The sequence below is a fragment of the Aythya fuligula genome, chromosome 5, assembly GCF_009819795.1.
Source record: "Aythya fuligula isolate bAytFul2 chromosome 5, bAytFul2.pri, whole genome shotgun sequence".
Taxonomy (NCBI): domain Eukaryota; kingdom Metazoa; phylum Chordata; class Aves; order Anseriformes; family Anatidae; genus Aythya; species Aythya fuligula.
The window spans coordinates 5,705,367-5,720,120 of NC_045563.1; the positions used below are offsets into that span (position 1 = coordinate 5,705,367).

The window sequence follows — 14,754 nt, forward strand, 5'->3', positions numbered from 1 at the left end:
AAACAAATGAGAGCTGAGCCACAAAATTCCAGCAGGCCATTTCAGTGGAGTTCCCTGAGTTATTACCAATTGCTGATAAGACTCAAAAATTGCAACTAAGCACTCTCTCCTTCTTTCTAGGAGCTTCTGCCTCACATCCCCTCAGACTGGGAGATTTTCTAAATTGCATTTTGTCATTCCTCTCGGCAGGGAAGGTGCTGAATGACCCAAGAGAGACTTGTCTCTGTGTGTGTACATATCCTGCAACCTGCCCCTTTCCTGCTGTGAGGTGACTGGGGTTTTTACTAAGCTGCAACAAGGAAAGCCTCGCCACCACTCTGAGCGAGATGGAGAGAGGCCAAATGACACAGTTCTGGGGCTGTGTGCATGCGTGAGAGAGGAGATGAAAGGCAGCTGGCCTCTTTCGCCAGCCAAATGAGACCTGGGAGGGAGGGATCCTGTGTCTTTTAGACCTGACGCGAGTATTCCCATGTGCATGGAAAAAAAAACATGCCAACTGCTAGGTGGGAAACCCCAGGAGGAGGGAGATAGGGGTTTAAGGGTTCTTACACAGCTGCCCTGGTGCCCAGGTAATATCTGTCCCATTGGTGTCTGGCATTGTCAACAGATGCCAAGAGGCAAAGCAATGAGAAATCTTCTTCACCATCAGGTGAGCCCAAGACTGGATACATCAACCTCCTCCACACCCCAGTGTTTGTTCTGAATGAGGATGAAAATGAAAGATGAAGTTGTCAGCCACATTTATGTGTCTGTGTCATGTTTCATCTCATCCTATGTTCATATAAAACTGACTCAGACAGCAAATGGTATCCTCGAACACTTGCTGGCCCCATGGGTTTACTCCCCTCAACAGCTTGTGACATACAAACGGTGGCCTGAGTCTTTAAGAGAGGGCAGCTGCCTGTTTATCCCTACGTATGCCAAATTACTGACCACCCAGGCTCAGGCAGGCTTCCCCAGTGCATGGGGAACACGTTGAGTGTGAGCTGAGCTGGAGCTGCTCATCTACACCCACCTCTTTGCTCAGCCAGGCTGCAACAGGCTCCGAGTCCAGCTCTCACACAGGGACATCGGTCCCCAGGGAAATCAGAGGAGAGGGCATGAATTAATGAAGTAATAATTAGATGCTTTGGTCAATGCTTAGTGAAAAATTGGCCCACAGGGAAAGAATAAAAGGTCCTGGTGCAGGCAAAGGTCCTGCAAGCCTTGGGCATGTTGCAGACTGTGTGCGTGCGTGCGTGTGTGTGCCTGTCCTCAACTACAATGGCATGATTCTGAGTGATGCACGCTGAATATGCATGAAGCAGGAGGCTTGTGCCATGTGAGCCCGTCGATATGTGATGTGCATGCAATTGGACAGGGGGTCAATCTGTCTGGCTAAGCAAGACACATTTCTGACAGCCAAAACGACGACTTCAGAGCACCTTCGGCTCACAGCGAGTATTTGCAAACAGGGGTTTGGACAACAGGCACTGAAATCAGCCTCTGTTTCATTCAAAACCTTCTTTTTTGAAAATCCCAACTCTAAAGTCCTGGGCATGCCCATTAACATGCAGAAGCTGTTCAGTTGTAGCTTGCCATGATCTCCCTTCAACCTCCTGGAAGGAGGGAAACAGAGTCCCTCCTTTGGTCACTTTGCTCTCTTTCCAGCACAATGCACCAGAGCTCTGGCTCATTTGTGGAGGTATAAAAGGACTCTGGGTTTTGCCAGAACAGTCTCAGACTCAAAGTCTTTGTATTTATTACGGGGACTTGCCAGCAATCTCTAAGAAAGCAACGTTGCAGACTGACGCAGGTCACTGCAACCATCTTTGAAGAGTGTTTCTGGAGAAACGCATTTTGATGAGCTATTTATCTGAAAGCATTGCCTGTCCATATTTTATTTTTTTTTTAAACTGACAGCAGATTTTGTAAAATGTTAGTCAAGTAGCCTTGGATTTGAAAGAAAAATCTTTCAAGGATGCCAAGCAGCATCTCAGCTACAATTCATAGTATAATTCCACCTCATTAAATGAATTGGAGTTCTCCATTTGGGGCCATCCCCTGGACTAATGATGCCCAAAGATAAAATTCTCTGATACAAGCAACCACCTGTTGGTATGAGCAGCCAGTGTTTGTGAGGCAAATTACAAGTAACCTCTCAAAATATAAGTAACCAGCAGTGTGCAATGCTTGTGCCAGCAAGGAACTGATTGCCAGTATGATGCCTGAAAGCTCACCCAGCTCACATCACAGTTTTCAGCTGAAAACGTTTGGATATTTGGCATCACAAAAGCCAGCAGAGAGACTTGGAGGCTGGAGAGGGCAGTGCTGAAGGCAAGGGACGAAAGACTTGGGACGGCTGAGGCAGCCTAAGAAGTGATTCTTCTGAATCCCTTATGGTGGAAACAGTGAGGGTTGGGCTGTGGTGGTTTATGTGGTTCCCAGAAGCATCGTGATGTGGGGCAGCTGCTCCTGGGAGATGATTCTAGAGAAGCCAAATCCAAACCAACCTGTAGCTGAGATGCCCTCCTTGCCTCAGACTTCTGCATGATTATGTTTTTGAAAAATACTGTTGTAAGAGAAACAAGGATCTTTCCATTCCATGTCTTGAAGCGAGCAATTTAAGATGAAAATCAGTGAAGATTAATTGTGCACAGGCTGGGCAATTTGCATCTTCCACAGCTTCTCCCTGTCTTCCTCTGAAAATCTTTATTCTCTCCTTCTGACTTTGCAAGTTGTTCCTCATGGCAACAACTGCATGAAAAATAAGCATGCATGAAGCAGCATTCATATGGTAGTAAGTATAAAAAGTGTGTGCAAAAACCTTGTGTCCAGCCTTCAAATGAGGCCCATGGACCTTGAGGATCGAATAAAGGTTAGATGCTTTCAGCATACTAATATGCCCTTGGATGTGATCAAGCTGCCCTCCCTACAACGGAGGTCCCACTGGGCCTCCTTAGGAGGTAAAATCAATGGGTTGTACAGCTTCGTTCTTTATGTAATGTTAGTATTAATGAGAAGTAAGAAAAAGCTGTCTATATGCAGCCTTCAATTCTGTATATGGTGCAGTGTAATATAGAGGCACTTCATGATTCACTTCTCAGGCCTAGTGGCAGTGAAAAGCCTGGGAAAGCCAATTTAAGAAGGGCAGTCTTGTTTATAGCATTGTTGTAACAATATTTGTTAACAAATGGGACTGCTAGAGATGAGTCTTTGAATTGAAGTAAATATTGCTCATGCTGAAAGAAATGTCATTTTGCAGCTTTCACCACAGGCTGCAGAGCCAGGCTTTCCCTCTTCTCCCTACTGGAGGATCCAACATGGCCCTTGCTCTGCTCCCCACGACAGATCTGATTCAAATGTAATACAGATGGATACAACATTTACTGAGCAGCCTGGTGCCTTCAGGAGACTGCTGTGATTAACAGCAGAGCCAAGACAGAGTATTTTTGCTGTTTTATGAGGCCTCTCTCCTCAGTCTTTATCGCCAGCCTTGAGCGATCTCTCCATACTTCTACCTCTCATACACATTTTGTCCATGAACTTCCCATCCTCAGCGTGGCTTTATCACCTCTCTGCTCCAAAACTCAACCTGAAAGTTCAGTCCTTCTTGCTCCCCAATTCCTGATGAAAGAAGACCTGAAGACGGGATAGGACCAGGGAAAAGGAAATTCTTGATACGAGATGCTCTCCAGGTCATATCCTCCTCCATCTGCAAGATTAGGATTGTCTTACATGAGCAAAAAAAAAGGATTGCTGGCCTTAAGTGAGACACCAGGCTGGGCTTGGGTAAGCAGAAGAAAGCACAAGGCTGGCAATACAGAAATCAGCCCTGCAACCTCTCCTCACATGAGTCTTCTGTGACTTGTTATTATTTTCACGTGAGAGAGGATTGAGACCAGTATTTAACCCAGAGGCAAGAGAATGCCTCCTTCACACACCTCCTCCTCATCAAACCATATCACTACTTGCCTTTGCCAGCTTCCATGAAGGATGTTATTGCTCTTACCTTAAGAGAGAAGAGAACAAGGAGACCAAGCAGAGTCCTTGAATGCACTTTCTGAATGTGCATGATGCTATAGAAACATTAACATTGTTTTTAGTTGCTCCTGGACCAAAATAACAGAACCAGACCCTTTCTAAAACTACCCAAACATTTGAAAATCTGCAGAAAATCAATGTCTCAGACCTACTTCAGTCATGAGAATGACATGGAGAGATTATCCCTTCTGATGCCAAAACAGCCCCATCAAACTCACTGTTAAACTTTCTAGAGACCTGGCGAAAGCAAAAGCACCTCCACCTACTTCAGCTTCCTTCAGCTACTGCCCCATCATCACCTTCTTCATAGAGCTTAAATTACTCCATAAAGAACATATTAAAATAATCTTAATTTAGGGGAATTTTCTCCTTGTTAAGGCAATGGAAGAATATTGTTTATCTATTCTTAAAAGAAAAAACAAAAACAAAAACAATACACTCAGACGTGACCCAGGATGTGTACAGAGCATGTTTTGGCAGAGCTATTGAAATCTCACTTTTGATACCACCTTGGTCAAGGTTTTTGTTGGGATGGTTGGCATGAAGCTCGCATCTAAGAGAGTTTATCCTCTAGATTTAAGCTCTCGATCTTGCAGTCCTGTTGCTAGCAACAGGAATGTGCCTGAGGAAGGACTGACGAAAAAAATGAAAGTGAATCTGAAAGTGGAAAAAAGATTGACAAATTTCATTCAAATTTCACAGGAAATCAGCTGTGAAATCAGGAAGTCGATTACCCACAATTTAGTTTTGTTTTTTTTTTCTGAAAACTGGTTACATCAAATGATAAATCAATTCCAAGATTTTAGCTTTACCAAGGTCCAACAAAAGAACCAACTTCTGGGACAGATCTTTAGCTCCTGCAAAGAAGAAGCACTCATTTGAGCTAAACAAGGTAATCCCACAATACTTTACAAGTTTAGCCCACAATACTTTCAGGAAAGCACTGAAGGTATGAAGGTACCAACTGGCTGAAAGCATGCTTTCATGGTGATAGCTAAAATTAAACAGACTTCAAAACTGTCAATAAGATTGTACATTAATAGCATGCATCCGTATGATTGCTATTGAACTTCTTTGTCACTCTAGAAGTGGGGATTGTTGCCATGAAAAGCTGGTGGAGCTTCTTGGCACCCTTTAGAAAGCAGTCGGTATATCAATCAAGAAAGGAAGCCAGTTCTCTGGAAACTGCTGTCAAAAAAAAGCTACTCAACAACTCCAGTTCCAGAGGAGTTACGTCAGCTAGGTGGATGTGATGAAATCTGCAGTCCTTCTCCACATTAGTTTATATCATAATGCAGATAATATTTAGGATTACTCCTATGAGCAGTTCACAGGCCTTTTTCTCTTGATCTTTTGAGATTTTCTTTCCTAATACATCTTGCAGGGTGGTGACACTGCAGGAATAAGCGTGGCACGTAGGCAGGCCACCCAAAAGCTGACATGTAGAAGAAACAGTGGAAGAGGAAATACTCGTGGGGACAACTGAGCTGCCACCAAGTAGCTGCAACGAGCTGGGGTGCCAAGACCTTCCTAATCCAGAGAAACCTCTCCAGTTATAGGGCTCATAGGGCTGAGGCCTGTGGAGCTGGGCCTAGTCCCTAGGCAAGGAGACCTGCTCCAGCCTCCCGAGCCCAGAGGCCCACCTCATTCTGCAGCTCCCCTCAGCAAGCCAGGCACCATGACATTGCTGTACGAAGGTCCAGGCCAACCAGTGTGCCCAGTTGGAGACATTTCTCCGCACACCCATGCCTTATGCATGGCTCCATCCCGGCCTACTTCAAACGCACCGCCTACCAGTGTGAAAAGATGGGTGTGAATGGCAGCTGCCATTCCCCAAAGCCTCCCGTGACAATATTTTGAATGAAGCAGATGCCCAGCAGGGGCGATTTACTCTCCCAGTCTCCCCGAGGGGCTGTGTCATGATCTACCATTGACACATCATGCTTTACTTGATGCATGGGTCGCTAAAACACATTGCAATCTTTTAAATGTATTTAGCAGCACCAGTTGCTTCGTTGCGAGGAGAGTAATGATATGTAGATTCAGTGGGGCAAAGCCAAAGCCTCACCAAGCATCCCTGCAGCTTCTCAAGACCCCTACCAAATTTTACACCAATTTTCAGTAGTATAAGGGCAAACCAGTGACATAGCTAGTCGCAGGCATGATTGTTTATTAATTAAAGCTTATGTTAACCTCAACATTTTATTTCCATAATTTCAGTAAAAATATGCTCAGTATTTACTGAGGTCTGGGACTGCATCTGTTACGTTCACAGCCATATTCCAGAGTTTTCAGGGAGGAACCATAATTCCATTGATAATGAACTTGGCAAAATTATACAATTCCAGATTTTCATGAAACTGATATTCTAGGTTGAGATGGAGAGTACGTGAATAACAGATATTAAAAGAATCAGTGCATCAAGCCTTTTGTCTTCATTCCCCTGAATTTTAAATTTCTTCTATTTTATCTTGGACTGATCAAAGAATTTCAGTGGCAGAAATAACACTCTGTCTATTTCATGTATTCTGCAGGATCATTTTTAAAGCATAAAGCACCACCCAAGAAAAAGAAAGATATGCAAATGATGTGGAAGTGAGGCAAGTGATTTATTTCAGCTGCGTTTTTTTTTTTTCAGATATTTTTTTTTTTAAATCAGCATGGGTCAGATTGTGTCATATAATTTCCAGCAAATCTGCCTCTTGATTTCCAACAGAACACAGAAGGAGAGAAAGACTACTATTATTATTGATTATTAATTATTAATTAAACAATAGCAGCACACCCTTTGTCATCCCCCCTTTTTTAACCTTGTGAGTAAATATTTTTTTCTGCTAAAAAAAGGAACAGATTCAGTCTGCCTTTAAATACAGGTGTTTCAATAACCTGACTCAGCAAATTAATATTTTTAGAAGGATCAGCAAAATACTTAGCCTTTTTGGAAGCAAAACAAACAAAAATCAGAACCCCATCTAACAAGGAAGTTCGTGTTTGAATCTCAGATGAAAAGGCTCCCAAGTTTGGCTGTGGCTCTCCTGTATAAGCTTAAGGAATCACACAATCCTATAGAAAACCCTGGCCCTTGATTAAGGTATGGAAAGCCCGAGCTGCCGCAGGCTGGTATTTAACAGGTGCATCTGTTTACTTTCCTGCTACTCGTTTTCCTGAAAAAAAAAACACCACCTCAGACCATAACCAAATTAAGACTGCAAAAATATCAAGATCCCTAGAGACAAGGGTCTGAATGTCTGTCTTCCCCTGCCTCCTCCCGCCCCAAACCACCTTAGGAAGGTTTTCTGCCTTCGGTTACATGTCGCTGCCTTTATGAAACTACGCCTGCAAGCATCCTGGATGATGCTACAGAGTCTCTCTCCCAGGAACCCTGCTGTGAGCATCATATCCGATCTATTCAGTGTAAACACGCACCTTAAAATTATAAAATACATTCAAACAAATCCTGCCCAAAGCAGAGAGCAAGCTGCCCGGCAGGATCAGCCGCTAGCTTTTCTCCCTCTAATCTGCCCACCGAGCAGCGTCACAGAGACTGTCTTTTATCAAAACAAAGGCTGGATGCTGGCTGGGAAGTGTGAAGCCGACTAAAAATGGCTGAAAAGCTGTCCGAGGCGCCCCGGAAGGTAGCCAGCCCCACCCAGCGCAGTCACCGACCCGCTCCAAAGAAGCTGAAAATAAACCCAAAAGGGAGATGCTATTGTTCCCCTCGCCTATGCAGCAGCAGAGCACAGCATCGCAATATTTTTACCCATGAAGGGGGCTCAGTAGAGTGCTCGAAAGCACAATAAAGGCTTTTTTTTAAAAAAAAACAAAAAAAAACTCTACAGCAAAGTACGAGGCGGGTGGCGATGCCGCGGTGCTATCGCACGTCTCGGCGGGGCTGCGTTTTCTTTGTGTCGACGCTAGGCTAAGCCCTGGCCATGGGTGTGTCCGTGGGCAGGAGGCACCAAGGCACCCAACGCAACCACCTCAAACCCTCACCAGCCCCAGCCGGCACCAATTCACCATCGCCCGGCTCTCGTAAAGCCCGAAAGGTCTGAAAATCCTGCCAGAGATTCCAGGGTGAGGAATGATACCGCTAACGGCAAGGGCGGATGCTTGGGAAATGAGCTGCGAGGTGGGAAGGAAGGTCCTGTATCCTGGATGCTTTCAGGGCGAGACAGCTGGAGATGGGAGAAATACATTCAAACGACACAATTAAGGGCTTTTTCGTCCTTTCCTTCTTAAATTACCCCCAAATAAAAGCTTCGCGGGGAGGGAGATAAAACAGCATGCACAGGCCCACAGGTGAACAATGCAAAAAATGGATGGATCCTGCCTTTGCCTCCTCTGCCATGCAGTCCTTCTAGCATGCAACACTCGAACAGATATAATACCCTGACATTTCCAGTTGCTCCAAAGACAGTCCATCTTGGTGGAGTCGGCGCTGGCTTGCATCTCGGAGGGCTGGGGAAGGGCCGGTGCTGCGGTCGGAGGCACTGCGTTGTTAGCAGTCAGGCATTCCCCAGCATGGGTTGGGTTAGCGGGTATCGCTCCCGTCTCCCCGCTCGGCTCCGGACTGATGCTGTAAGCAGCACAGGCGGAGGGGGGAGGGCATATTGTACGCGCTGCGGTCTCCACTGCAGCAAATCAGCGGTGTGATGTGGTTGCCCTAGGGAGCAGGCTCCTTTGAAAAAGGGGATGCGGTCCCCTTTCAAATCAAAAGCTGGCGCTGGCTCGGCGGCTTAGCCTCCCGAGCCATCGAAATGGTTAAGGCAACCTGACGGCAGAGAAATAAAAACAAATTCGGTGTGGGTGGAGGCGGTGGGGAGTGGGGTGGGGGCACCGTTTCCTATACGGCTGCACGGTTGTGACTATTCATGTTCCAGAAATTTCTTGGGAGTGATGAAATCTGGTGTTTTCTTCATTTTTTGGGGGAGGGCCAAATTTCCCTGTCCACCCCTAAGTGTTGCTGCCCCCTCTCCCCTGCCTGGCTGGGTGAGGTCTTGGAGCAGGCAGGAGAAAACCAAAAGCAGGACCCGATCCCATCAAAGCAACCCGATCCCATCAAAGCAACCCCCATTTTGCTATTTTTTTCCCCAGAAACTATTCCAGAAACAGCAAGAAATAGCAGAGCACCCACACCCCATACACCGAGCCCTGCCGTGGTGGGATGCTGTGCACAGCAAGCTGCTCCTGGGCTGGGACATGCGGGCTGCAAACGCTGCCCAAAATGCTGCATACATCAGGATTCAGGGGGTGAGACAGCAGGTTTATGGGACAATTTGTGAAAAAGTTCTCTGCAGTAATTCAGCACACTGCTGGCTGAATGTTAACACCAGCCCTGGCACTCCTGCCCCAGGGAAGATGCTGGCCCTGCCTCAGTTTCCCCATCAGCAAACTAAAAAGCAGCCTCACAGGGGTGTCACAGGTAAGCCATGGCCACATGGTACTCAGCAAAAACTGGGAAAAAAATGCTTTACATTCACCCAACTTGTTAGCCTTTTCAGATTTCTGGCAGGCTTTACTAATTTATTAAATATTTTTATTTTAGCCATATTATATTGACTTTATGCTTTTAATAAGGAAACAGACAGCAACACAGAGACAGTGGGTCCCATACACATCAGCATGGGGAACCGAGGTTGAACCTCTCTGTGTTTTTGGCTCCGAAACCAGAAGATTTTTAACACTTAAGTTAACAGAGATCTCCCCAGCTGGCACTACTGGGTCACTTACCCCTCCCTCAGGTAACTCATACCCCAGAAGAAAGCCAGAATTTAGGGAGCAATTCACCACAATTATATCTTAACCTTTACCTAGGGAGGTCTGCTAGGTTTATGGAGGGCAGCAGCTATTGCTTGCATTTCAAAAGCATCTCTGAAATCCCAGAACGGCTTGTGCTCAGCTTAAATCCCCTAACAGAGAAATAATTAACTAATTGGTGCAGAACTGGCTTCAATTGTCATTGCATGTAGTAAGATTAAACAATCTACAAACATTATTACAAGTCCTGATTTTGCAGGCTTCCTGGCTTAGTTAAAAAAAGGAAGAAAGGACTTGGCAAGGGATGATTTCCCAACATGGTCTGATTGGTTTAGAGCCTTCACAACAGCAGAAAACATCTCTATTGTTGCTTTCTGCCCTGCAACAGGGTCCCCAGCACCAACCCACAACACAAGGCATTTACAAGTAATGTGTATGAAAACCACACATATGAAACTCCTAAATCCTGGAGTCCCTGAAAAAAGAAACACAAAGAAACCTCCAAGAATGGTGCAATGAAACCGATGGCTATTGTGCACGGACCACCAGCAACACTGCAGTAAGGAGAAACAAAATCTCACTGTAACCTGCATTTCTTAGCCAGCTATGAAAGACTAATTAATTCCCTTTGCACAGACGAGTGGTCCTTGTACCTTTAACACCTTGGTCTTGTGGTGATTCCTCCTTTCCCTCATTGTTGGCAGAGATTTTCCTTGCCCCAGACTTCAGGTCTCCACCTCCTTCTTGTCCAAGGAAGGGCTGTGAAGTTGGTGAAGGGTCTAGAGAACAAGTCTTATGAGGAGGGCTGAGGGAGACAGGGTTGTTTAGCTTGGAGAAAAAAGGCTCAGGGGAGACCTTGTTGTACTTTACAGTTACCTTAAAGGAGGTTGTAGGGCTTACCTACAAAGAAGGTTACCTTAAAGAAGGCTGTGATTCTGTAGCGAGGTGGGGATTGGACTCTTCTCCCAAGCACCAAGTGATAAGATGAGGGGAAATGGCCTCAAATGGTGCCAGAGGAGGTTTAGGTTGGATATTAGGAGAAATTTCTTTACAGAAAGGGCTGTGTGGCAGTGGAACAGGCTGCCCAGGGAAGTGGTTGAGTCACCATCCCTGGAGGACTTCAAGAAACATTTTGATGTAGAACTCAGTAGCACGGGTCAGTGGTGGATTTGTCAGTGCTAGGTTAAAGGCTGGACCAGGTCATCTTAGAGGTCTTCTCCAACCTGAATGATTTTGTGATTCTCCAGGCTACCAAAATGAACCCTACCATAGTTTTCCTGCTTCAATTCCTGCTTCCCATTGGAAAAATGTCTCTTCAGACCTGGCCCACGTAGTTCCTGTCCCACACTACTTCCAGGGCTATTTTAATTCATGGGCACCAGAACCTGCTGTTTTATCAGCAGTGACAAGAACACACTTGTGTCAGAACCAGGACCCAACCGGTGCTGTGAGATGAACCAAGTTAGGAAATAGAAATGAGATCAGAACATCTTGTGGTGCACACTAAGTCATCCGGGGAGCTTCCAGTGCTGAGCTGGGCGAGGGAGAGAGGCAGCAGCTGGCATTACGCCGTACGTGTGTCTACCTAGACTTGCACACAAAGTTTAACAGGATCACAGTCAGCAGTGGCTGGATCCAGAGCTAAAACTGCAATTGATAAAAAATGCATCTCTATAATGAGAATTTAAATTATGCATTCGGTAAGGAGCGAGCCAGAATTAGGACTAAGCAGTTGGCCATCAAGAGACCGAGGAGCTATTTCCTAGAACTATTTCCTTGCAGTAGAGCTAAACCAGGGCCATCGACTAAATCTGTACTGAGCAGAGAGGAAGGCACAAACAAGCCTGCCTGGATCTGAAAAAGGCGAGACGTGCACAGGTCAGAGCTCTTGGCACGAGCCACTGGATAGTGCAGTGTTGGAGGAGAAGTTTGCTGTCATCATGAGCAGAAGCAGGATTAAAAGCACTAAGTGGAGCTTCCTTCCCTTCAGAGCATGGTCTACAGCAATCCTCCTCCTGCCGCAGGACATTACGGGATGATTGAAGGTCTTTGGATGTTTTAGTGAGGTCACCTGAAGTTTAATGTTGACGGCACAGCCACAAGCCAAGTGGGCTCATCAGTATTGGCCTGTTACATATCTCTGCTAGAGATAATGACCCACGTATGATGAAGTTAGGGGGAAGGACTCAGTAAAATAAAGTTATCTGTGTATTTTCAGCTCCTCCTAACCCTGCACTGAGAGAAACCTCAAGTAATTCATGAGTAGAGGACTGCCATCTGCCTCATTTCTTTCCATCCCTCCGGCCCCAACAGGGAGTGCTGGACGGGGTGGGGGCTGCAGCTCAGCAAGGGGCACAGGCACCCTGCCACGGGGATGGGGACACGACAAGCCCTGTGTCCAGCCTGGTTCTCTACCAGCCCTACCTCGCTCTTTTCCAGAGGCCCTCCCACTTCCATGGTGAGCTCTGATGAGCTCAGGGTTAGCAATATTTATGTTTTTTTTTGATATAGTTGAATCAACATAAGAGCTCAGAGCATCAGGACTCACCGTGTTTGACCACAAGAAGGATCAGCCACAGCCTTAACCTCCAGGGCTGTCCCTTAACAACCCTGCTGGAGGACAGGGGTGGAAATCAGCACCGATTTCCAAGAATATTTTACGAGAAGAAATTCAAAGATAGAGCTAAAATTGTCACCGGTTCTGCTCGAAGTGCAGTGACTTTGAAGACACTTCGGACTGACGATGCTTTTCAGAGCAGAGCTCTGCATCACTCCACGTCAGCGCATCGCAGGACACATTGGGGACAGCACCGGGACTGCAGCGTGGTGCTGGAGGATCCCGACACTTAGCACTTAGGGGAACAAGAGCATTAAGGGACGTTTCTGTTGTTTTTCATTTTTTTTCCTAGATGATTTGCTCTTAGCATTTGCAACAAATATACAGAGGATGCTATTTTAAAAGTCCCATTAATGTACCTCAAAGCTCTAAAGAGCAGTGGGGAATTTTTGCCCGAGTGCTCCAAGCCAAGGGCAGCCAGCGATCACATTTTGGCGAGGGGGCCGTCAATAGCGGAGGGATGGGCCAGATCCTGGCTCTGCTGTCTTGCTCTCATTCGTGCTCAACACATTTTCTGGGCTGCAGAATTGCTCAGAGGCAGCTCAGGTGAAAAGGTCAGGAGCTGGGAGATGCTGCCGGCTATTTCAGGTCCATCACCACTCGCAGTCTAGGTGGTACGTGGACAGCTTTGTCCTTGTTTCTCTTGCCCTGGGCTTTGATGTTTCTCTTAGGAGATGTTGTACAGTGATGAATTACTTATTTTCTCAGCTCTTTAGGCCACCAAAGGAATCGATAAGCTGTTAAAGAGACAATATGGTCTCAAAGTGCTGAAATGTATGTCTAGAGCTGAATGCTCGCAACAAAAGAAATGCCGTGCCCCAGCACATCACATCATGTTCCAGCTTCCCTGCAATTTTTTTTTTGGAGATATCTTGCAGTGCCTGGGTTTATCAGGGTTTTTAAAACCATCAGTCGAAATATTTGGGTGGTTCGCAGGGACAAGAAGTGTGTTTTGAGGTGTGTAGCTAAGCTTCTGCTCTGCTGCCTCTGTTTCGCTCTCTGCTGAGCACGACTGTTCCTCGTGCCCATTTTTGCTCCAAGTCTGAGCTTATCGGAAGGCATTAGGCAACAGCCCTGTGACACGAGTCAAAAGAGTGGCTGAAAAATCAGGTGAAACACATTTTGCACTTGCTTCCCCGCCTGGGGGCGAGGCAGCCTTCCTTTGAATCCCAGTGGAAGAGCCATGTGGGGGGAAACCCTGAGATTTGGGTCTATTATTAAGAAGCAGTTTTCCATTTTGGATTCTGAACCAAATGGGAACGGATCCTCTTCACCGACCATCGCAGGGATGTTGGCACCCCTGCAGTGCCACCAGAGCTTGGTGACTAATGCGGGTGACAGCACGTCTAAGACATAGGAATCAGCTGTGATTTACTCCTGGCTTTTCAGGAGGGGATGGTTTCTCTTAGCTCTTTAATGCTATTTTTGAACCAGAAGGATCCTAAGAATGAAGGCTCTATTCCTGCCATTGACCTAGAAAAGTCTTTTGCTTCTTTCCAGTGGGACTTCTTTTTGCAAGTGCTGGGAACCTTAAAATTGGGCATCACCCTCCTCTGGGGGAGGCAATTGGTACGTCTTCGTCCCTTCTTCAAGATGTGATCAGTGAAGCTGCCGAGACCCCAGAACTCTGGCTGACCTCCTGCATTCCCCCGTCAGAGCAGGCTCGTGCACTGCTTGCAGCCTACCCCTGTCTTGAAGCCCGTGCTTTTAAGTCTGTACTGCTAAATTCATCTCCCTTACAGCACTGCTGGTGCTGCAGCTGGCATTATTAATTCCATTTCATTAACTGATCTTCTTAATGGACTGGAAGACAAAAGAGAAGACAGTCCTGAGACCACAGCGTTGGCTGGGCCTCGGGAGATCTATGTTCAGCCCTCACGCCTGCCAGAGGCTTCCTGTGTGACCTTGGGAATCCTCCCTCTTGGGTCTCTGGGTCCACTTGGTCTATTTAAATTTGGGTCATCATCTGCTTTTAAAGCTTTATTGCTGCAGCACCTGGCACAACATCTGCTGCTCGAGCGAAGCAGCCTCGTGCATTTTTGTAAACAAGTTGCAGGCAAGTGTTGCTGGCTGGCGTTCTTGGGCCAGCGGAGACCAAGCAAGATGGTGAAGACGAATTGGGGTTGCGTGGCTCTTGGAAGGGGCGAAATCCTGCCTGGTGCTGCGGACAGAGGAGCCTCCCCTTTGGCCAAGCATGCCCGGCAGAAAAGGGAAGGACACAATTTTTATTATCTCCCAAAATGCCTTGTCCTGTGGGTCTCTCCATCACATTTGTAGGTGAATGGTGCCCAGGGCTGATGCTGGAGCTGTGCAAACACAACTGCAAATTAAACCAATAGCCCACGGGCAGAGGCTCA

At 46.5% G+C, this 14,754-nt stretch overlaps 1 protein-coding gene across 2 annotated transcripts in view; it reads right to left on the reverse strand.

The window, feature by feature from the left end:
* The window catches only part of RTN1 (reticulon 1), a 97,944-nt gene that overhangs the window by 7,186 nt on the left and 76,004 nt on the right, over positions 1 to 14,754 (reverse strand). The window contains exon 1 of one of the 2 annotated variants that reach the window (XM_032189361.1): positions 8,412 to 8,626. The exons of the other annotated variant lie outside the window; for it this stretch is intronic. Within the exon in view, the coding sequence (XP_032045252.1) occupies positions 8,412 to 8,472 (61 nt within the window). The 5' untranslated portion in view covers positions 8,473 to 8,626. Of the gene's footprint in view, positions 1 to 8,411; positions 8,627 to 14,754 lie in introns of those variants that run through there. 2 annotated transcript variants of the gene reach the window in all.